This window comes from Vidua chalybeata, chromosome 9, assembly GCF_026979565.1.
Source record: "Vidua chalybeata isolate OUT-0048 chromosome 9, bVidCha1 merged haplotype, whole genome shotgun sequence".
NCBI classification, from domain to species: domain Eukaryota; kingdom Metazoa; phylum Chordata; class Aves; order Passeriformes; family Viduidae; genus Vidua; species Vidua chalybeata.
In genome coordinates, this window is record NC_071538.1 from 25,400,722 (window position 1) to 25,426,191 (window position 25,470).

General features: G+C 37.5%; 1 protein-coding gene and 1 long non-coding RNA gene across 8 annotated transcripts in view; one reads left to right on the forward strand and one right to left on the reverse strand.

The window, feature by feature from the left end:
• Positions 1–25,470, forward strand: part of NTNG1 (netrin G1) — a 150,771-nt gene that overhangs the window by 116,632 nt on the left and 8,669 nt on the right. For 2 of the 7 annotated variants that reach the window (XM_053950602.1, XM_053950596.1), the window contains 2 exons: positions 3,529–3,696; positions 9,078–9,215. The exons of 3 other annotated variants lie outside the window; for them this stretch is intronic. In XM_053950602.1, coding sequence (XP_053806577.1) covers positions 3,529–3,696; positions 9,078–9,215 — 306 coding nt within the window. The remainder of the gene's footprint in view (positions 1–3,528; positions 3,697–9,077; positions 9,216–25,470) is intronic. 2 more of the 7 variants (XM_053950597.1, XM_053950598.1) reach the window with 2 other exon arrangements.
• Positions 1,094–8,869, reverse strand: LOC128792312 (uncharacterized). Its single transcript, XR_008432365.1, has 3 exons — positions 8,819–8,869; positions 2,867–3,062; positions 1,094–1,178 (listed from the first exon to the last, which is right to left on the reverse strand). It is a non-coding gene; the product is annotated as an uncharacterized LOC128792312 (long non-coding RNA).

The following is a 25,470-nucleotide window of genomic DNA, read 5'->3' on the forward strand; positions in this document are numbered from 1 at the left end:
CAATCCCTTTTTCCTTCACATTGAACCTATCTAGTTGTCATTACCTCTTCTCCGAGATTTTTAGTTTCTGAACCGTTCACTTCATATTGTTATTCAACTTATCTGTGTCTTTTCTGACATGTGGTACTCAGAACTGAAAGCAGCATTTTCTATCACTGTAAGAAGCTCGTGTCATTTCACACTGGTTGGTAAACCATGTGCAGCCTGATTTTGATACTTCTCCCCACTTTGCCAGTGCGTGACAGTGCTTTAGGCTGCTAGCCAGAGCTGTGTGCCTGAAGACCCTAAGCTTTGCTTCTGACAGGTCTAACCAGCAGAAAATTTTCTGGTTAAGGTGAACCACATGATATGCTGGAAAGGCCATACAGCACTGAGTGCTTCCCAGCTGGCACGGTGCTGAATGCAATTCTGTGTGCTATGTCTAAGTGGCTTAGGGTAGCGCCTCATGCAGCCAGTAGAAAAAGTAATTCCATTTTGATCATAGGAGGACTTTTTACGTAGCTTATTTTTGTAAGCATAGAGGGATGTGAAAATTATTCACTGACCAGGCCAACAACAAAAAATTACTGCACTAACAAACAATGTGGTGGGGAGGCAGGGGGGAAGCAAACGTTATCACAAAATTGATTTAATCGTTACTTGCCATTTCTTTCTTTTTTCCTTGTGCCATTGCTAATGTTTTATCAGATGTTGGACTGTTTTTGAGTTAGCTGTGTTTTTTTCTACACCACATAGCATTTACTAGTCTGATCAAGACTACTAGAGCACTCCTGTACCTTAGCATTAGTTTACTTTCAGACAAAGACTTTGTTTCACACAGCACGGTTGTTACAAAAGAGCAATACCCATAGAAATGCAACCAAGTTTAAAAATTGGTCTCTCTGTTTACCTTAAGCATTGATGACCCACCTCTGAACATGAGCAGTCCTTCTGCATACGTTTCAGAGCATGTACATACATCCAAGTGCTTCATAATTATTGGAAGTTTCTTCACTCCAAATCATAATTTGGAGCAGGCCTTGTGTCACAGAGTGAATTGCTTAATGTGCAGCTTTTGTTTTTGTGCTGTTGTTATGGCTAATTATGTGTGGTAGTAATATAATTGAAGGTTGTATTGCAGTTTCACAGTGGAAGTAGTGCAGTCATTCATTCATGAACTATTTTCAGTTTCTTTCTGCCTTAAATACAAAAGATAATGTAGCATAGTCAGCTTTTCTTTATAGTATATAGGCAAATAATTTCCTCTAAATTCACCTGGAGTATGGAAATGTTTAGCAACAAGTCGGACCAACATACCAATACAGTATCATCTCACCAAAACAAACTCTCTGTTGGTAGCAGAAGTCAGATTCTTTGTCAGACAGAAAGACTGACAGCCTTGCTTCTGAATCTTGGATTCAGAAAGATCAGATTGCTTATCACTAGTCATTCTTTCTTACTTTAAAAATCAAACACATAAACATAATCACACCAATTTTCCATTACTCCTGTTTGCTAGTGCTATTTTCCACTTATAGATCTCATCTGTTCCACACAGGCAGCTTTCACTTGAGCAAGATGGATATACTTGGGGAGAAATGCTGCAGGGTGGCTGGCTGAGATGCTGAATCAGACTGACCAGCTGCAAAAGACAACAAACCCAACATTTTTTTCCTCTCTACTCAATTGTGTCAAGTGGTAACATACTGAGACTGATACACCAAATGTTTTCATGTACTCCAGCAGTTACTGGCATCAAAATTATCGGATTAGCACAAACAACAAAATACTGGTTTAGCAGAATAACACTGAAGAGAACAAGAAATATATGTTAACTAAATGCGTATATGTAAAATGGATTAATGTTTTCTGGCAGCAGAAAGGCAGCTCTCAAGATTGAAACATATGCTGTGCTAAGTGTCTAAAAAAAATTAATCTATTTACGGTCCAGTACATCAGACAAAAGCCAAAGAAATATCCATGTATTGGGAGTGCAGAGTATACTCAGAAACATGTAGTGTTACTGTTGTTACTTTACAAAAATACAGACAGGCTCAAATACTGTTTGTGATGCCCTACTCCACCAGTCAGGGAGATGATCAGGTGGCCCAGCATAATCAGGAGCATACCAGAGGAAAGGCAGCACAGGGGACTTGGCCTCTGTCATATATGGAAACATTTTACACCCTCTGCTACAGCTTTATCTAATTACAAGATAACTTCAAGACCTCAAAGCCCTTCCAAGTCACTGCATCCAGTGCTCCATTATTGCAGGAAACATACTATAATTTATTCAACCAGTTAATAAGCTACATCTGTAAAGCATCAGTGTGTTTTGTCACAAATCTTCTAATTTCCAACAGCCTTCTAATTTCTGAAATTTCCCAACAGCCAGTTAACACCCATTTGTTCTTGCGCCAGTACTGTCCATTAGGATGGCAGAAGGCTTAGCTCCTTGCTGTATTTATACAAGAAGGGGACACCTTCTATCATCAGTTTGCTATAATAAACAAGCCAAATTTCCCTATCTTCACTTTTTAAACAGACTCAACTTCTCTGATCATCCTAGTAACCTTTCCTGCATTCATTCTGGGCTTACACATGTGTTCTACACAAAGCAGAGCTGTGTCTTCTATAATGTTATTGATACATTTCTGATTTTTTCTTTGTTCTGCATAAAGCCAAGTATTGCTTGTGATCAAAGACTAAAAGGCACTAGCATTCTATATTTAATGAAAGGTTTTTTTTAAAGTGACTGTCATGCCAGCTTCATTTCAGATGGCTGCAGTAAGCATGCTTTCTAGTCAGTACACATTTCAGAATTTTCATAATCTTTTCTAGCCCAAGTGTTTTTCATCTCAGAATACAAAAACTGGTTAATGCTTACCTCAAAAGTACAGTTGATGTAGTTCTCCAATAACTGTCTTCCTTCCTTTTCTTCACTGTTAATCGTTTTAGGAGGTGTTGGCCAAAATTGTCAAACTAGAGATTTATTTGGCCATGAAATAAAACACTCTGGTTCTCAAGGTGCCTACCAGTTACAGCACCCGAAGTTCAAGAGCATTTTTGAATAGTCTCCATTTCTGTCAGGAAAAAAAAAAAAAATTTACTTACGGTTTTGGATTTAATCATAATTAAGTTTGACAATTTTGTCCACTTAATTTAACATTGTTAATATGAGGAGGTTTTTCCCGGGTCTTGATTTATACTCATCTCAAATGTGCAAAAATATGTGCATTTCTCTCAGCGGAAACTGAACCTCCAGTAACCCTGAAAGGTTTACAACTGCAAATGCTTCAGTTCCATCAGGTCTGCCAACAACAGCCAACCTCCGACATCATGCCATGGTTGTCGGGTCACGCTAACCTGCCTGAAACCAGCTCCACTTCCATTGCAGATAAACATCTGCTGCTGTCCATGTTACATTGATTAACATGTATGTGCCATTCATTCATACTTCTGCTCATGGTTCATTTTTACTAAGCATGTAATGTGCTATTACTCTGCTGCTGTATACACTTTGTATACATTTCTGTTCTTCCTTGAAAGACTGTGAATGCTTCGGGCACTCCAACCGGTGCAGTTACATCGAGCTGCTCAATACGGTCATTTGCGTGAGCTGTAAGCACAACACTAGAGGTCAGCACTGCGAGTTATGCAGGCTGGGCTACTTCAGAAATGCTTCTGCAGAGCTGGACGATGAAAATGTGTGCATAGGTCAGTCCCGGGATAACTGCGCCTTTTCTTCTGTGCCTTTTCAGCTCCTGGCAGATGCTGCTTACTTGCCACTTAAGCCAGAATGAGCTTTTTCAATGGATCAGAACATCTGTGTAGACTTCTCACCTCATTTCTATTGCCCTGGTAGCCCCAAAGAGGCATTTTGAATCTGTAAATGATGACGAACCTCTCTGGCTATGGGTTCTGGGTAGACTTTCCCCAGAAATTGGATGTGCTGTCTCCTTACACAGCAGGGAGCCACACTGGGGTCACACATGAAAAGTAAGGAGTTGAGTCTTAAATACCTGGTCCCAGTCTGGCTTTGCAATTACTAGTACAGACTCTTGGATACTTGCCTGGATACCTACAAAAGTTGCCAGCTGCATCAAAAGGACATGGGGAGGGATCTCTGTTAATCCCCTTTATTCACTAAATTTCACAAAAAGCATATTGCAGCTAATTCTGCTCCCAGACACAGGACTGTAAATGCAGTGTTACCTCCCCTTTACTTAGAGGAGGAACTGAAATGATGCCCATGAGGTTAGGAACAGAATTTGTCAAATCAGTGTGACATGATGTCAATTTAGAAAAGGGATTCCTAGGTGAAAACAGTGCTTTAGAACAAGCATCTGCTATAAATATCCAAACTACAGAATTAGAGAAAATGTTAGACCATAATAAGAAAAGCATATTAGGAAAAAATTTAAGATCTTTAGCACTCAGAAGAACATGCATTGTTCTCATGTCTCCACAGACAGTATACAGCAAAGTCAGGACACTTTAGGTGAAGCCTGAACAGTTAATAAAGGAAGCTTTGTACAATGGCCAGTAATTAACAGATTGCCACTAAAGACACTGTTCTAATAACAAACAGAGGTGGAGAATGTAATAATATAATGTTTCTTATAGACATAAGCATCAGTAGGACCTGTTCTGGATTTTCATTGTGATTTTTTTTCTTTTCATCTTCCAGGAAGCAAAGAGTAGCTAGCAAATACTGTAAAACCAAAATAGACCACGGGTGAATAAATTATATTTTAATACATTTATAATCCATTGCTGAGATTCAAGACAGAAACTATTTAGGTTGTTATTATTTGAGTTTGTAACTTGACAGATTTACATATTTATCTTGTGATAAACACACAGATCCATCCATGCACTGCATTTCATGTGTCCTTCTTTTAACTTTGCTTGGTAATGCATTCAGGAAATGCATGATCTACTTTGCCAGTAATTAGTCAGAGCTAATAAGAACTTTAGTAGGCAAGTCATGATTTTGTATGACTCTGCTGAGGAGATTAATACAATCAAATGTTCTTGGAAAAAAACTACTGTCCCACATACTTGTTTGATGTAGATGACAGACATCATTGGTATGACAACAGGGTTGTATAATTTCAGCTGCCTAAATAGGCCTAATGAATACAACTCTAAATTGCTCTGTTTGGAATTTTTCATCAGCTCATTCAGTATGTTGTTTTCCCATATACACTGAAATACTAAGACAGTAGCTGCAGGAAGACAAGGAAGTTAGTAAACAAAAAGCCAAAAATAAGTAATTTAAAAATTATTTTATAAGTGATATATTTAAAATGTCATGGTAAGACAATTGTGCACTTTAAAATTGCCAAAACACTGAGGATTTTAAAATCTTTTACTTAGCAAAAAAAAAAAAAAAAAAAAAGGCAATGCAATGTAAAACATTTTCTGACTTTCCACCTTAATGCAAGCAGAATTCTCTTGGGCTCCCATGAGAATTCCACCATGTGAAGTAACTGTAGGATCAAACCTTGGTTTTCTGCACATTAGGTAATTAGTTTGAAATAAATAACATTGTTGCTGTACTAAGACAGTTTTCCAGATCACAGTTACCATACAAAATGTAGTTTTCAATGTATGTGTCCTAGCTGATTTGCCAACTTAAGAGGTCTTTCCTACTTCTGGTGTAAAGTCAGTGAAATGAACAGACACCTAAGCACTTTTCAGAAAACAGAGAAGTTTGTTCTTAAAGTGCTGTCTTGATCTGGGCTCCTAAGATTTAATTGGGCAAAATGTGGAGTATTTTCACCTGTGAGAGAGTTGATGGATTCAACACCCTTCTAGGTCAAGCACAGTCTTGCTCTATTGGAAACGCTCATTTCTCTTTTCTCCGAGTTTAAAAGCAGTGTTCTGTGGTTTAACTTCAAGTGAAATGTTGGCATGAACATTTTAATAAGCAGATTTGCAGTGATATGTGCAAGTCTTATTCCCATATGAAAGTAATTTTTTCAGGTTAATTCTTTCCTCTTCAGCCATGTATGTAGAAAGGTAACAAATGTTTGCATAAGCTAGTTTAATGGCAGCTAATAGGGCTTTGGCTCTGATTTATCAAAACTGCTTCACAGTTTGCAGAAATACATATGGTAAGTACATGGATAACAAATCTGTGAATCTTAGCTGATGCTAAATCAATGGAGAAAATGTAAAATGTTTAATTTTTAAGACTGAAGAATTCAGATGCGGAGAAGGTTGTTTTTTTTTTCCAGTGAGCCAAATGCAATGTATTATACAGTGGGCTTAAATCTTAATTCTTGATGCCCTTAATTTCTTTAGCAGCAAAATAGATTTCATTTCCTAAAATGAAATATCAAAAATTTGTGGATTTGTACATTAACTGCAAAATTACCTCATATGGGCAACTGCAGTTTCAGAATAAATCAAGGTATTCTAAAGTGAAAAATTATTAATTTGGTGTGAAAAATAATTTAACAGCTTGAAGAGTTTTTATTTCTTGATAAAGCCCAAGTGACTTTCAGTGAATGCACACACTGACAAGCAAGGATAGCATGGAAACCACCAGGTAGACCCAGAGTAATAAAACATAGCCTTTGCCTCACAGCATAAATACTGAACTGGTGATTGCTGTCACACTTTTAACAAAGCCACCCTTGCAGTCAGTCAGGCTTGAGCTTCAGTTAGCACCAGAAGCCCTAATGACACATGGTTAAGTTAACCTTGGGGGTTGTCCTGGAGCCACTGTCAGCCCAGACTAATAAGCAGCAAGCTTGCAAGCCTCAGCCCATTTCCCCACCTCCTTTCTTATTTACACTCACTGTGTTTTGTTTGAAGCATCACATTGATAGAGTGAACCCCAGTGAACAGATTACCATTTCTGTTGTCTTCCTATCCTTACAAATAGTTACCAGATGAAGGTTAGGATGAAAATTCTTTCTCAGTTCAGATCTGCAGAAGCTTTTTCCCCCACCCTGGAACCTGTGTATGGTTTGCTTATTAGGATGATCTGGGAATGTTAGTGTTATTTATAGCCCTGTTGTTTAAGGGCATTGGAGATACTCACTGCCTCCCTGTGGCACACTGAAAATTGTGACCCTGAGAATTGTAATGTCTAAAGTATTTGGTAGGCCTTGGGAAGTGTTCTACAGCCTGTGATATTGTGTTGCACAATGATCCTGAATGTTCTGTAGGTTATATTACTGTGGTATCAATTGGGAAAGATGGAAGCTAGAATTAGCCTGTTGGGTGTTCTGATTTTGCAAAAGGGCCTGGCTTAAAGATTTGTTTCTATTATTTACTTTCCCTTCAGTAGCACGATATGGGCCTGGAACTTCCTAGGTGTTTTATGTGCTAGAGTTCAGTAGGAAAGCTTTCACTGTTTCAGGGTCTTCTATGGAAAATATATCCAGTATCACAGGCTATATATTTCTTTCACAAATACTTGTTTAAATCACTGTAACTTCATTATGTCTAACAAAGCTATTTTTAACAAGAATTGGGCCCTCTGTTTTTAATGTTATTCCAAGCTTTGTCTTTCAAGGTTTTCTATAAACACTCTTGAAGCAAATTTTACTTCTTGCATTCAGAATGTATCTCAAGTCAGTGCCTGTTTACATAATCATTTGATATATCTGATTAACATCAGAATTCCCAGCTTTTCAAATGGCACTCACTTTGCTATAATACTCAGCCTTGCACAGTATTTTTGGCATGTCAGTTTTCCGCTTCATTAATGAATGCTGCCAGCTAATTGACTCTATTATTGTGGTAGAACCCTTTTGCCAAAGGTAACTATTCTTCAGCATCCCAAATGTTTGAAGTGCCATCTGTAATTTATAGTTAATAAACAGTGAGACAACAGATGAGAAATGTCTTTCTGGTAATTTTTTTTTCCTGTTAGTTTTTTTTATTGGAGATATAGATGTATGTAACTTCCCAGTTCAACTCCATTTTTTCATTTATGGTACCACTGAGGTTTAACCTAATGCTAGGGAACAATTGCTAGATGTACTAATCAAAGTAGCACTGATTCACAAACATATAAATCCACACTCCCAGCTGGTTGCCCCAAATCAGGAAGCAGCAGAGATCAGATGCTTCCAAAAGGAGTTTGTGGTCTCAGTTAACAGTGAAGTTACTCTGGGTCTACATGGGTCTACATAAAAATAAGATAACCCTTCATTTGAAGATAAAATCTGAATAACCAAGGTGAAGAACAGGAATGCCAAAAATGAGCTCTGTGAGTTCCTTGCCTTTGTTCAGCTGGCTGAAAGCTGAACACAGATATTGTAATCATATTAAAGAAAAGGGCTGTGAATGAACAGCACAGTAAGTGTTGTGGGAGGAAATGTGTTACCCTACTTTTTCTTTAATTAGCTGAACACATGTGAAAAATATACAGCGGGGAATGAGCCTCACTGCATTTTCCATCTGCATGCTGGGAGGTGAGAGAAATTAAAATGGCTGCACAAAGCCCGTTCTTAAAGGTTTTACATTACATTAGTGCTCACCTCAAGCTTTGCATTGCAGAATACGCAAAAGGTTTATTAATGTCACTGATAAATCTATCTCATCAATTTAATGGCAAATATTCACTTAAATTATTGTACTGCTCAAACCTATAAAGGAAGACTATCTTGGAAATAAGTAAAGTGTATTTATATAGCCCTGCAAAGACATCTAGCACTTCTGAAAACATTGAGTAATACAGATAAGCCTATTTTAGTAAAGCAAAACATTTCACCCTGATGGCACATGGATATATCCATACTATACAAAGCTTTTCTAATGTTCATTAAATTGTCAAAAATATTCTTGCCAAAGAGAATCTGTTATAATCACTTACCCTCAAGACCATGGTATCTTCTGCCTTTATATCTTTTCTGTTTACTTTTTCTCTTTGCATCATAAAATGTCTCTTCCTGAAATGACACAAGCAAACAAATAAATGGACATGTAGTAATTATATTCACTACACTATATGTTCTTAATAGACAGTCTTCCTTTACCTTTAGCACTGGAAATGCACCCTTTATTGGTATTGAATGAATTATCTCCACATGTGGACCTGAATCCAGTGTGTATGTGTTGTCTTGTTTCTGCAGACTGTTATTGTAACCCTTTTGGTTCAGTCCATGATCGCTGTAATGACAGAGGATTTTGTGAGTGTAAGGAGGGAACTTCAGGGCCTAAATGTGATAAATGTCTGCCGGGATATATCTGGCACAGCTTGGGCTGTCAACGTAAGTAACTCTGAGTCGCCCTCTCCTGCAGCTCCGCTGCCTCTCGTCCGTGTGCTGTCATGTGCCAATTCATGGGAGCAGAGAACGAGCGAAAGCTCTGGGCTCTACCAGTGCCATAATGCCTGACCCTTGGGAGACTCCAGCTGAGGGCACTGACTGTGCCATCCAGTTAACACAATGCACTTTCATGTCCTCCCTCTGTCCCACTAACACCCAGAGGAGCTCCCGCTGGCATAGGTAAATACACGTCTTGGCAACTGTGAAGTAAGTTTTGTATGCTAAAACCATCAGCATATTCCTTCCAAATTCAGAATTCCTACTAAAAGAAAGAAGGTGATTTCTCTGCATGTTCACTCTTTTTCTGTCCTAAACTGCAGCTTCTTGACTAAGTTAATTATGCTTTCATACCTTTAAACTATCCTTGGACAATAACTGCAAAACACTGGCTTGTACCTGTAATAATTAGTGAAAACTAGATGAAAGCTAATGGTTGGAAAAAAAATGGAAGTATACTTAACATCCTTAAAAATAAGAGCTGAAATTTGCCTTAAATGGTGTTAGAACACATGTTGTTTCAATGCTTAGTTATATATTTTGCTTTTCTTCTGGTTAATGGATCTTGTAAACAAGTGAGTAGAAATATCACTTCAAGATGTACAGAATTAGACTTTTACTGCAAATTTTGTTTGTAAGATTTATTCTTTTAACAGTTTTGATAATCTACTTGCAGAAACTCTGGAAAGTCCTCTCACAATTTTTCTTTCACCTTCTCTCACTGCCTCTCTGCATTCTTAGCCACATAAACATTAAAGACAGATTTCTACAAGAGCTTGCTTTTGATTCTTAAGACTGAGAAACACAAAAAAATAATTAGTGACACCAATTAGTAATTACTGTCAGTAATTACTGACACCAATTAGACAGATATTATAAAATTGGTCAACAGCCATACAAATACTCTAAATACTCAAAACCAAATGTAAATTTTATATAATATTTTTTTTTTAAAAAAAGGCAATAATGCTAGAGATTACCACTGCCTCTTCAAGTGATGAGTACCTCTGAAGCAGAAAAGCTGGACTTGTGACAACTCAACAAATTATATCTGGAAAGAAAACCAATAAATAATTTCAGGAAATATTGTGATAATTAACCAAATAGCATTAAGGATAGTATATGAAGAGAAAAGAAGTTTGCATGGGCAACACTGTCCAGTGCAACCTGAGAAAACTGGACTTCCTCAGCCTCTACCAGCAAGCTCCTGTTTGTATTTGGCAAGGCATTTAAACCAAACCATACTTTTCACATGTGGCTGTTGATTGTATTCTCATTTTCCAGCTGCTTCTACTTGGGTTATGATTCACAAAATTATTGGGCAGTTAGAATTGCAGCAGAAAGCAGGTGAAGTAATGTTTCAAGTTTCAAAGTTCTCTATTACTAATTCTTCACCAAATCAGATCCTAGTTACCTCCCAAACAACACACTCAGAAATAAGAAGTCTCCCTCTGCCTTGCACCCCATATGCAGAAGAAGGTTGTTACCACCCTGTACCTTATCCTAGATACTGGCAAAACAACCACTGGAATTTGTGAAGCGTTGGAAATATTGCAGTGACCCAAACTACAAGGGAAAAAAGCGAAAACAGAAATCAGTATGGTTCTCTACATGGAATTTGAAAAAATGAAACTTACCACTGTGTTCACCCAGTGGGTTTAAAAAAAGATATTAAGTAGCTGAGATACTGAACAAGTCTGGAGGACTGTTCAGCAAATTTTATAGTAATATATATATACCAGTTCGTCAAAGCAATTACTTATTAATTTCAGTACTTCCTATCTTTTCAGGTTTGGACATTGTAAGACAAATAATGTTCTTTTAATGATGAGTTTTTTGAGCCCAGCATATAATTAGCTTGATTTTAGCTGAATCAAGAGTATTTGTAAAAGCTTTGGACAGTTTCTGGAAATGCAAGTTAATGGCTTTATATTTGCTGACAAAACTAATTGAGTTTCCCTCACTTTATTGTAATTTTCAGAACAAATCTCAGTTTGATTGTGTAACTGTCAAATATTCTCCAAGCTTGAACAAATTATCTGATCAATTTCAGAAGAAAAACAACTAGATGCAGTTGTCAGTTTTATGGAACAGACATCAAATTGTCATGTTTTACCAACCACACGCTGATTTAAATCTCATTTCAAGTCTTATCATGGAGGAACAGAATTCCAATTAATTTAATTTTGTACAGTGTCAGTTTTAGCTTTCTTATTTTCCCATTGAATTCTAAACAAATGACCGGGCAAGCAAGCAGACCCCAATATACGAGAAAAATAGGAACTCATTCTGTTGCCTTGGCAAAGCTTAAAAAGATTATTTGTCTGGACACGTAGCATGTGGTTTTGATCTGCTTTTCCCTAAGCCTGTGCTGCCCAGGAACATAGATATGCAAAGATGGATACAAACACTCACTCAACAGACCAATATGTGCTTGTTTACTTTTTGTTATACATAGGCTATTGGCATTAAGAAATTCTATTCTTATGGAGCTTTGTTGCTAAAAACCATTGATCTAGTGCAAACAAAAGCTTGACTATAAATAAACTATTTAAATCTATATCATAGCTAGTTTAATTACATGTATGATTCTATAAGTAAATGGAGTGTCATAATTTTATACATTAGTAAACCTATTAGGGAAAAAAACAACACAAAAGCTGAGTTGTGTTTTCTAAGGCCCGCGATATATCATTTGATAAATTACAGTTTGGAGTCTACTTTGTACCACACAAAGTAGAAGTCACAGAAGCTATTATCCTCAGAACTATTTATTTAGGTACCTCACTCTTAGTGATTTAATCTAAACCCTCTGAGGATCCAGGCAGAGCGCTCCTCGCTTGGCGTCTCTGCGCACACCGGGGTCAGATGCAATTTTAGACTTTGCCTCCCAGATAAAAAGCACTGTGATAGCAGCTGTTATCTTCTTGCATTCAGGGTTTGTGCTGCAGAGACGTAGTGGTCAGCAGGGTCTGGTTGGTACAGGAAGGTTTGCTGCCCTCAGAAGAAGAGGCACAATAGATGTGGCTGTGCCTGGCATAGCTTCTGAGCCCTCCCCAGAACCCCTGCGGCCGCAGGCGTGGGCGTGCGGGGAATGTGCTGGGCTCAGCGGGGCCTCCCTGCCACATACCCACAGTGGATTTGCTCACTAGGATCAAAGCACAGGGAATGAGTTCAGAACAGAACAGTTTGGTCCTGAAACTCTTTTAGAATTCCTGGAACATGAGAAATTACATAGCATAGCATATATTTGATTTTTCTATTTTATAGAAACAGAACGATTTCCTTTAAAAATGAACATTAAAACAGAACTAAAAGCTCCAAGCCTGGCAAGAAATTTAACCTGCAACTACCGTTGATTTGGGCCAGTTTTTAACTGAACGTAGTGTTTTTTGAAAAATGGAACCTGTATCAAAAGGCAAAAACATTTAAACACAAATATTAACTAGGAGCATTCACTTGATTTTCTACATGTACTGCTCAGAGTCTCGCACCGTCTGTATTTCTTGGCCATGACATTTCAGGTGACTAAAGACCGTTGCATACATACAGCAGCATTTTAAAGTAACATCTTTTAATTTCACTCACAGAAGCATTGATTACAAAACCAGCTGCATATTTATCCAATCAGGCAAAGAAAAGATCTTTTGCCAATATCAGTTTGGCAGCACAGCTCGAATTTTCATTTGGCATATTCCTCACAGGGGGAAAAGGTGAGGAAAGGTTCAATGACTATAATATTATTCTCTATCTCCCTTCATACAAAAACCAAGTAAACACATTGAACCCACAGCACTACAAAAGCTGTGGAGAGAGAGTTCCCAATGGTAGCTGGCACCCCATAGCAAATCAGTGTTTTAAATTATCTTGGTTCAATGGTGCTAATCTTAAACAATTAGCAAATTAGTTTTCAGCCAGATGCCTTATATCAAGGTCTGAACAATCTATCTCATTTTACCCTTTCTCATTCATTTAAACAGAAGCAGGCAAAGGATTGCACTCTTATCTTCAATGCTCAAACTGGACTCAGTGCTTGTATCTGTCTTCCAGACTAAACTTGTATTACTCTCTCTGCAGCCTGACAGATAATTCATATTCTGTCACAGCATGCATCTAACTTACTAGATGATTATTTAAATATGAGCTTTTTTGGGGTGGATTTTATCATGTGTTACAAATGTTAGAAGCTGGGGCATTTGATCAAAATCATCATGCAGATTGAGTTGCCAAAGAAAATCAAACTTGAAATTGTAAACTTGGAACTTAATATTAACATTTGCTTTTGGAAGATTGGATTTACCGTTCAGCAAGAAAAGAGGAAAAGACATTTACCATCTAATTCTTTTAAAATATTTCTTCAAAAAAATACACCCTGCACTTTTTTCTAGACAGATTAAATACATATAAATGCAATGGTCTCCCCAGTGAAGGTTAGTGATCTTTTACACATTTGTACACAGATGTATCTAATACTTACACATTGAACTTGTGCCTAGGATGCAAGACAGAAAAAGAAAAAGAAACAGAAATGCAGAATCAAGGTGCCCTGTTTTCCAGTTCACCATTGCAACTGCCTGTGTTGGGAGCCATAGAAGATCCACCTATGTATTTTTATATCTTTTTACCAATAGCAGTTTTAATGCTGTTAGCTGCTCAGGATACAGTAGGACTCCCCTCTGCATGGGTGCTGTATATACTTTCAGTTCTGTTGTGGTTTGGTGCCAAGGCTGGTACTAGTAAGTACACTGCCACACTTGAAGGGAAGTAAAATATAAAAAGAATTTATTCAAAAGGATAAAGTTCTGCAGGGGCTGAGCATTGTTGTCCTCAGGGAACAGTCATCTGTCCCTGGTCTTTATACACAAAATACTGCTTTCAAAATACCTATTTTACGTGGTGGTTATGCAGACTAAAGAAATTGGGTGTGTGTACAGAGGTTTGGATGCAAGAGGAACAGACTCCTCTTCAAATGGCTGCAAATTTAAATCCAGAATAATTCTCTTTACATTAATCCAGAATCCAACTGCTGCAACTCACAGCAAAGTATGGTTTACAGATGTAAGACAAGGAAGGCAAGAATACAAACAAAATTACAGCATTATCAGACCTGATCCTCAGATGATGCAAAACACTAGTTCTGCTTGCCTCAGGGGAAGCATGCTGGTGACTTATAAGTGCAGTGCCATCCTGATATCCTTTTAAAACCAGGGTCTTTTAAACCTGAGAAACAACAATGCAAATGTGCTTATTAATGCATTCTTTGCAAAATACAGAACCCACAGAATAATCATACAGATACTAGGATACATAGAAAGTTGTTCACCAAAGTATGAATATCATGGAATGTTATTATTTTTTAATGAGATGTTAGATTTGAAGGAGAAAAGGAAGGTTGATCTCTCTCTGGGGAGAATGTATTTTAGTCAGAGTAAACATGTCAGAACACAAACACTATATGAACAGAAATGATTAAGTGAGGCATCTCTCCTCTACGAAGAGCACAGAGGAGATGAAAACATAAGATGCTCTGAGAGAGTTATACAGATCTGCATAATTCCTGTAGCATGCCTAGGTTGGAGACCATGCCTTGATCTTCTTTGAGCACTGCTGCCCACAAAGTGTGTGGGATATTGTGGAAATGGAAGAACCTGCAGAAGCAGTAGACTAGAGGGGTACAGGGGAGAGCTCAAGGACTTTATCTCTGTGTCTCTGTGCTGGGTGAGGTTGTGAATTAGGTAATATCTCTGTGTGGAGAAGCCAAAAGAAAATAACAGGTAAATAAAATCAAGCAGAGGGTGAGGTTCAAAAGAGGGGACTAGCTTGCATAGTTGCCATGTTATTGAGAGGCACCAGTCTCCTGACAGACTGCAGTTCTTCAGGAGATTTACTCTGATAACCTGGTGATCAGGAATTGCTTTCTCCAAAGCAAAAAGAAATGGTTCAGTAGCAACATTTATACACCTGACCTTTAACAGAACAATTTTTCCCCAGTAAGGTGAGGGATTGGATTGGAACAAAGAGGTTGTTCTCCTCTTGATTTTGCCCAAGTGTCAGCTTCAAAGCTGCTATTTCATGGCTGTCCAAACTGCTCTAATTGCAAGTGCTGCAATCCCTCTTCTCCCAATTCCCTACTATTTAGTCCCACACCCCTAGCAATCTCTCAGGCAGTTGTTTGACCTTTCACTGAATGATTTCAGATCTAACTCAGCAGGACACTAACCAAAAAAGAATCATTTTTTGCTATGTTAGTTCTGTGATATGAATCATCCACTGGTTGAACAAGCAGGAGCACCCTGGGAGAGCATAACCCACTCAGCTGGGGAGGGATGGAAGTCTGGCAGCCAGTCAGGCTGGCCTGGGCTGCCATGCAACCGTGGCACATCACTCCTCATCACTAGATCATTCTACACTCGATGAACTTGCCAGTATTTTTACCTGACAAAGCCATAGAATTTCAGAAGGATCAGCAGGTGGATAATTAGGGAAATGTCTTAAAAATGTTACCCTTAAAAAAACCCCAACATTCTGTACTCTCCTGTAATAGTTTTAAAATCCACTAACCTATAGAAAAATCAAGAACTCTCTAATATTCTCTTGTACTGAAGCAGAATCATAGTTTTTCAGACAACAAAACTAGGATTCTGAATGCAGAGCCAAATTGGACGGTGGTGATAGATGTGAGTAGAGTGCATTTCCAAAACAGCCCAATTCAGAGAGAGTGAATACAATTAGTAGCATCTTGTGTATTTTTAGTGCTATATCGGGGGGAGTTCTGAACAACCAAATATCAGGAAATTCATGAAAACTTAAGCAAGTAACATTATTTGTTTTCTTCAGTTGGATGATTTTAAAATGGTTAATATTTGATAGCACAATGATAAATATTTTAATAGAGTATATTGCAGTCAGTTAGGAATAGATCAAAAAGATACAAAGTAAGCTCCACTAGATAAACTTTTATTAGATACATGAAATAGAACATAAAGCTTGATAGCAATTACTACTTAATCTATTCACATTTGGAAACGTATTGAAGGGGAAACTTATAACTCAGTTGTTATGAATTATTAAATGTTCATTTGAGCAGTGATGAGCAGGACTTCTTTTCCTCTGAAAAATCTGTCACACTTTCCTTTTAAGCCTGCTCAGTGGCCATAGATTCTGTGTAATTTGCCTGCTCATTGCCTTTTTATGAGGACAGAATAAAGAGATCAACAGCAGCACAGACACACCCAGATGGGGCATTTTTATGAAGGGGCCTTAAAAGGACCATTTAGAAGGAAGTAATCTCCATCCTACTTCACTGCAGATAAAAATTACTGACCTGAGGCAAATAAAGATAGCCAAGGTTTCCTATTTTAGCCCTGATGCAACTGATGGCATTGCTGGCACCAGCACGTGCTGATTATCAAGGCTTCAGTAGTTGTTGTTTTAAATTCCTTCACACATGTGCAGACACAACAGTATGGAAACCAAAGTTTCCTTTAGAAGGAGCTGATGGGTTTTAACTTGCAAAGTGCTGACAGCCTCCACTAACAGAAGTTAAGTTCCCCCAGTGGTATTAAAGTTAAAAAATGCCTTTTAATTACACATTAATAAATGGATGCCATGGAAGTAGGTATACTATGATTTTGTCCACCTGTAAATTTAAATTTTAAAATACTAGCTCGCACTTTTGATGAATTTCAGAGTTACTTTAGGTACAGGGGTACCTGATGTTTAAGGTGTGTTTCTGCTCTGAATTTAAACATGCTGAATAGATGTAATCCTGAAGTAATCAGCTTTTCTAATGTCAGATTTGTACTTCTACAGAGCTGAGTATTGTAGTATCTAACAGCTAAGGAATTCAAGACATTTTTTACTTACTACTACTATTTCACATACTTGTTCAAAATATTTTGGATGTCTTGATTAACTGACAGTGTTTGTCATGAGTAATCTGTAGAGGTGGGGTTAAAAAATTTCAGACTGAAGGTTTTAAGGAAATTTAGACTAACTAAGGGAGTTATAATTTAGTATCAATAAATTAAGTACTTCAGGAAAAAAAATCTGAATATAATCAAGACCTTTCAAGATCTGAGTTCTTAACTAAAACACTTAACAGAAGTGCCTTTTTACATTTCCCAGTTACCATTTCACCCTATTTTCTGACCATTTTACCTGGCTCATTTTAGAGCTGGTCTTCAAAACCTTTCACTCCCGTGAGTCATGTGTTTATCTTCATGCTTGCATGCTCGTAGGCAATGGAACACCTCAGAACAGAAACTAAAGCTGTTCTGAGCTGGACCAGTGCCCTCTGTGTGACAGTTGCAGGCTGCATGAGCTTCAGGCAGCAGAGGCATCCAGCTGCTGGAAGGTGTAGCTTACAAATTTTCTCAGCCAAAGAACTCATCACTATCTTCATATTTAATTGGTCTCAGTGAGTCTTTCAGCCACTAATTTGCCTAATAACTTCTTCAGACATCATAATTTTGTTATCCAAATGTTCTGGGCACAAGTTCACAACATCACCACCACCACCACTACTACTACTACTACTACTAATAATAATAATAATAATAATAATTTGTGTAACTGGTTAGTTGTTCCTTCCTGGTTCTTGAGAGGAAGAATAAATGAAAAATCAATTCCAATTCACCTTTTCCATAACATATGTGATTTTAAAGACGTATATTTTCTTTTCCATCAATCCGTTTTCCCTTTCTTACACTGAAGAAACATAATCTATTTAATCTCTCCCTTTATATGGCTTGCTTATAGCTGTGACAGCTTTTCATTCTACCTTTTATGGTAGTACTACATATATATATATATATATTTGCAATATCAAGACTTCATGCAGTGTTCAAGAGATGGGCACATCATAAAGCTATACAGTGACATTGTGGTGTTTCCACTTCACTCTTTTTCCTGTCTTGAAAAACTCAGTGATCTATTTGCCTTTCTGACTGATGAAGAGTATTAAGTCAAAATTTTCAATAAAACACCCTGAACTACTCTTAGTGTCCCTTTTCTAAATGGTAAAGCCAAGTATCTGTTACTCTTGAACACTTAATTTCTGTCACCCACACCTTAGAAATTTTTCTGAAGGCCTTTATAGCCACAATACATTGTAGTCTAAGCAAATTTATTACACCATGCTTCACTCACTTTTCTACCAGAATTCTATATGTGTAAGTCCTCATAAGACTGATTAATAGTTCCTGACATCTATTCTTAGCCTGCTTCTTATTATTCAAGCTATAATTATTCCATAAAGAAAAAAAATAAATTAAAAGGGAAAAAAAAAATCCTTGCTGAGGCATCTTGGAAAATACTTTTTGTAGAGTAAGATACATTGTCAACCATACGTTTACCTGATTCCTTAAAAAGTCTTTTACTAGGTTTATACATTATTATTTCTCTCTTTCATACTCATTATGTTAATTCTGTTCTTCATCACGTTTTCCATTAACTTGCCTGCTGCAGAAATTCTAATTGCCAGTTTCTAGTTCCTCGCCATCTCCTTGAAAATCTTTATAAAAATCACATCTGCCACAGGTCCTTTTTTGTAGTTAATCAAGCCCATCCTGACAATCAGAAAAATTAATTTAGAAAAATCGTAAGTAGCAATGAAAATGTTGTTTCTGCATTTCTTTAAAAATTCTTGGACCAGTAATATTTGCTTCTGGTGATCTGATGCAGCAGACTCCCATTTTTAAATAATGGTTTGGATAAACTTTCAGACACACCTCCAGAAAATGCCCCCATCACCACAGGCAGGAGTCTGGTTACCTCCCAAAGCTCTTCCACAGTTAATAGATTTTCCCTTCCATACCTTACAAAGCATTTATTTGCCCTACAGCCTTCCTAGAAGGCCTGGCTTCTCCTATCTTTAGAAAAAAAAATTAATGGCTAATTTTTATGACTTTACTAAATTGCTCAATCATTTCTGGCCTACCTTGGTACTTTAACCTGTTCTTACAGTTGTGAGAATGAGTACTCTTTTCTTTTTTCCTTCATTTCATCACAACTGCACCATTTTTCTTTACCCTTTGTAAATGTATGTTCTTAAAAAGTTTTTTTAATCTGCTGCTAATTATGTAATTTTTATAAGAATCCTTTTAAATAGGTTTTTTTTATACTCACTTTACTCAGCATCTCAAATACAACCAGCTCACCAAATCGCCTGCAAACTTTCTGCCCCTTTTCCTTGCATTTCTCTCTAATAAGTATATGCATGATCATCTTCTTCCAGATCCATACACCTGAGACATGGACCAGCCCTTCCAGCTATTTCAAATTCCTCTTCAGGTTAAGCATGCAAGGAAAGATTTTGACAAGGAACATGGGTATGATAAAATCAGGAACAAAAGCTTGATCTCATAAATGTCAGTCCAGCTTTTTGTCAGATCTTTGACTACGACATTTTATAGCACAAATTCACTGTGAAAGTGAATAGAGCCTTACAGGATTTACAGTATAAATTTAGAGGGGACTCATAGCCCATACAAAAGTACCATGATGTTCAGTAAAATATTAACAGCATTGCTGTTGCAATTTCTCCCAACTCTGCACAATTTTGAGATATAGTTTTGTTGATTATGGCTTGTCCTTCTCTAATGTTGGACTATAGTGAATGGTAAAATCATTTTAAAATACTTTTGGTAGAAGCCAAGCTCCTTATAATTGCCTTGGCTTCGAAAGAGAATAATTAAATTGTTAATAAATCATCAGGTGAGGAGAGAAGTGACAGTGCTGGAAGTTTAAAGATGCTACAGAGAAGGGGGAAGAGTTTGATCGTAATTCAGTTGTTGGTAATTACTTTCTATAGAAGACTACTTGTATCTGAAATCAACTTGAAATAATTATATTAAAGGGACTGTATTCATTAATATCACTGATATCAATAGGCAGCTGAGATTCAGGATGATTAAAATATTAAACTGAAAATTATGTTGTATTTTTATAACTACATCTTGGACAGGTACTTCTTGATATGCTTTTTTCTACTTGCCAATGACTTGTCTGCCTTTTTGTTCAGATGGACATGGAAAGCCATGTAGTAACAACTGTACTGATGCCACTGGCTGAATCTAGAGCCAATCTTTTGATTTGCACTTGTCCGTAGATCAGTTTACCCACTTTATTCCCTTTCTAGAGACTGAGTGGAATAGTTTTCCAAATTTTTCACACTTTTTAGACATTTATCTGTATTTTCTGGATTTACAAATCTCTCTGAGGATAACCCAAAACATTGTTCCAGCTCATGGAACCAGTATCCAACCCCAGCCCCTGTTCTTACTCTCTTTCCTACTTAAATTTGAAACCTTTTCCAATAGACCCAAAGATCTATTCTTGCACTTCAAAATGGGTGTTCTGTTAATGAGATGCTGCACCACTGAGCTCTGAATGGTACACATATTTTAAATGGGAATTCAACTTGCTTTTTAAGCCAAAGGATCCTTGAAATAGGACTCTTACCTTGAAGAATTTAGGATTTCATTTCCAACAAGTGTGAACAGTTTCATCACATGTAGGTGTTCCTTTAAAGAGCTTTCCTTTAAATGCATTTTGATCATGAGGCAATAGTGACTAGCATCTAAGGCAGACAAGTTACTCTCACAAAATTCAAAAACCTAACTTACTTCCTACTGATTTCAGGAACAGGAGAATCCCACAATGAGATTTAAACTGGGGCTTGCTAGTGCAAGGAAATTCATCTTAAGGGCAAGCATAGCATCCTTAAATCAGCTCCATTATGTTGACATTATGCAGCAAAGCACGGCTCTCTGCAAGGAGGCTTCCACTCTCAGGAAGAGCATCCTATTCCACATATCTTAAAGACAGATTACAACAGCATACTGCAACACAAATATCTCAAAAATGGAGCTGGATGCTTTGAAATGCTTCCAGTTACGTTTGCACACGTGCCCTTTGGTACACAACTGGAGAGAAATATGAAGGTGGCATGTACATTGCACAACTTCTGCAAAGGTATGAAAATTTGGGTTGAGATTTACACCACCTGTCAAAATAAACCCATATACTGCAATAATTTTTCTGCAATGACCTGAGAGCTTTGCTAGTTCATGCTAAACCATTACTGACTTAAAACAAAGTGCAAAGAGACTTAGAGAAGTGTACTCCAGTTATATCTTTTATTCAGTGGCAACATGACAACTTAGTGATGATGCTGCAGCCCACGCTGCACTGCACCATTAGAAGGACCCTGAGTGTTTTGCAAATACAAAACATTGAGCCAGCTAAGATGTGTTGAGCACCTCCCTCACCTACTCCTACCCGCCCTGGCTTTAGCCCAAACCCCTCTCCAGAACTGTTCCAGTTCCAACAACTTCCCTTTAGCACTCCTCCTGCTGTTTTAGCTAAACAGCTACTCATTCCATAGCTTCTGGCAGTCTTCAGAAAACCAGCATCCCACTCGGATCTGCCATGCTGCCACTTCAGAAATGCTGTCTCACAGCACAAAACCTTTGCCTTTCACACTTCTGTCATACCCTCACTACACTCTGGGGCCGTGTTTGAAACCTGAGCAGGCCCTGTCCCTGCTTGCATTGAGGCTCCATGGACCAGGAGGAGCTCCACTGCTATTTACCCCCAGTGTTGGTCCTTCACAAGGCTCCAGGCCTATAAAAATTCATCCTACCTGGAATGAGAGGCTCTCCTTGCCCCCCACTAGCACATGCAGCCAGCAGCACAGGTGTGTTGCAAATATCCTCTTGCCACTGGAGTCCATGTCAAGGAATAGAGAGTTCTCAGGGAGCTGGGATCTGATCAGCCAGGTTTCCATTGCCATCACTGCCAAGGCTGCTGGAAGAGAAGGACAAACATGATAGGAGCTGTGGGAGCTCATATGTAATGTAGAGGGTTCTCTGGGGCAGATGACAGGACTGGGCCAAATAAAATAAACTTGCCAGGAAATGCAGCTTAATCATCATCCCAGTTCTGCTGTGCAGAAATTTGTCTCCTTTTTCACTGAGAGTTCTAAAAGAAATACAGTCAGACATTATGTCTTAAAAGTGCATCCTAAAAGTACATTTTCATAAAACTTGAGTGTTTCTTGTGTGACCCTTCCTTTTCCAAACCAGAGGTTTGTGACATTGCTGTACACACAGCCTCTCAGGAGCAGGAGAAAATGACCAAGGTCTTGGTTTCTCAGTCTTAAGTGCAGGTGGAAGACTTTTTAATTAACACAACTACTTCTTTCCATCATTAGATTTAAAGCTATTGATACAATATATCTTTAGAAATATCTAACACACTATCTACAGTAATTTATTAGGTTCACAATTAATTGAGATATCCTTGGTATTTTTCAACTCTGGCATGACTTGACAAATTAAAAATTGGAGAAAATAATTTTAAACAAAATAAGGAAATGACTTAGACGTGAAATCACATTTGGCAGTTCTCTATTCCTCAAGGATCCCAGGTTATTCCAGTCTTCATTAATAATTAAATTTTAACACCTTTGTGGATCACAATTGATAAAAAGAAATATAAGTACGTTAATCAGCATGTCAAAAGTAATGCTAGAACCATATAAAGCTCACAGGGAAACAGCTCTCACTCATGAGAATAAAACTCTGGTCTTTTTAATATCCTGAATTATCTTAACACTTTGTCATAGTAAGCAATATCACCACCCATGGTTAGAGACATTATCTTTAGCTTGTATGCTGATAGAAAGAACTTTTCAGACATTATCCCAAACAAACCATGCCAGGTCTATGTTTATTCAGATCTTTTTCTACATTATAGCAAAACTTTAAAGTTGATTAAATAAGACTAATATAATTTTGTTACCATTGCAACAACTCATTAGTGGTAGCCTGCATATTGATATTGTGAAAAATCTGTAGGTTGCCTGTATGCCTGCTTCAGCCCTATTGGTTGGTGTGCAATAATGAACAACTTTCAGACATTTTTGTTGAACTGTGAGATAAGTCTGTTTTTTTTAATGTTTTCAGATAAAAAAAACACTGGCTAAAACAATGACATTCGTTACACCTGTAAAACACTGCAGAAAAACTGGTGTGCCTGAAGAAGAATGTGTTGGAAAGAGAGGATCTGTTATCTGGGGTTTTCCATCTAATGGTTGCTCTGTCATGAAGATAAATGCACAGTGATAACCCAAAGCAAGCCTGTGTGCAGCAATAAATATCGTTGATGAAAACTAGCATGAAGCAACTAATAGCTTTAATTATTTGATACATTAATTTATTCGTTCTTATTTTTGCAGAGTGCTACATGCCAGCTGTTTGAATCATCTTATTGGTATTCTGATGAAAAGAGTGGAAAAGCAAAGCATTGCACCAATTAAAATCCCTCTCACAAGAGAGCATGTTATCATCTGGTATATCTCAGACAGGAATTAGGATATAAAAATCTGCCTGTTGAATTTTTTTTAATTTTAATGTAATACAAAAATAGGTAGCAACAGGTAATATTTTTATAGGTCAGATGAAGCAGAGTGTATAAAAGATTTGCAAATCTTTACTGTGTACCCTATGTATGAATATGAAGCAGCTGAAGTTCTGATAGGTGAGATTAGGAGATATAATACACTACATTGGTATTTGAGATTGTCAGAGTATTTAATCATCTTATGCAATCACATATGGCAATTGGACAAGATTGCATAGTCCTTTTTTAAACTACATACTTTAGAAACCGTTTTAAAGCTGACTGTCAGCAAACTCCCCTGGAAACAATAATCAACTCTGCTATTGCATTTATCTAATCAGCAGTGCAATGTAGTAAATAGAGCAGGAATTCACAGGACCTGCATCATTCCCCCCTTTTGTTTGCACAGGAAACTCATTGGACTTTCCTTGGCATCAACTTCCCCATTGTTCACTAGCAATAAGAAGTTCTACTCTGAATAGCTTTGACACCTATAGGGAAGTGTTTTTATCCCCATTCTAAAGCTGGCTCAGCAAAAGCACTCTGCAGCATTTCATCCACACTCAAAACAATAAATCAATGTAGATTGATTCAGAAAGATTTCCTGATTCACAGCATTGTTACTTGAACAAAAAAACCCATCCCTCACTTCATACATGTTGTAGGAATTGTGCAAATGTTTTACCTTTGCCTTTGCATTGTAACTAATGCTCACATAAATTCAGAATGTTCATCTCCTGAGAGATTCTACACCATTAACTTTGCACACTAGTGTTTTGGTCTCCTGTGGGAGAACATTGTCCTGATATCTTAAACTTTTCTTTTGGCAAATGCACACAGAAGGAATATATAATGACATGTAAATACAAACTTGGCTTTTACCTTTCCTTGTGGTCACTGTAAAAGAGCTGCTAAGTCACACTTCCATTTAGTTACATACCCGTCCCCCTTTAATACCTTTGATAATTACTAAAGTGCAGTTAAAGATTCTTGGTGTTTCCATTACAAATGGTGGTTCATGTAGTTTAGAAGTTAATCATAACATATATTTCCAGTAGGCTTTTTACCAATTGTTCAAAAGCTCCCATGCAATTAGCTTTCAGCCAAAGTAGTGAGAAGAATGTTTGCAACTTTCAAATTATTTTAGATCACAACCTTAGAATAGCAGTAATTATTAACAGAACAATCAACAACACATTCTGTCACTCTCTTTTACCCCTTCCCTAACAAAATTTAGGAAAACACTTATTAGAATTACTCTAATCCCCCAAATCATTGGGAAGTATTTTCAGTTGTGACTATCTTGCCTGGTTTTGCTGCCAAATAAAGTAACAAGTGTTTGGGGCTATTTCATGGATTTTCAAAGTCTTCACTGTAGTGGGAAGAATACCCAAACTATTTTCTCTGTACCCAAACTAGTTTTTCTGAAACTATTTTCTCTGTAACAGAGATAAATTCTTTGTATTCTTTCGTGTCTATAACATTATTCCAAATCAAACACTTTAGCAGCCAAGGATGCAGGAACATTCAACCTTTCATATAATTCATAACCATATATTTGAATTGCTGACCTTTGCATGATCCTGCTTTGGTTTGTTTTCCAGACTTTCTCCTTGTGCTCTATAAAAGCAATACTTGTTGCAGGTCTGTTTCATAATTGGGAAAATCAAGTTCCAAGAAAATCCTGTTGTTGCACATGAAGCAAAAAATGCTGCTGTGCAGGCAAGGTCACCCTGCCAGCCCTTTGGATAGGACTGAAGTGGCCACAGATGTCTCAGGAGCAGTGGCAGCTGGG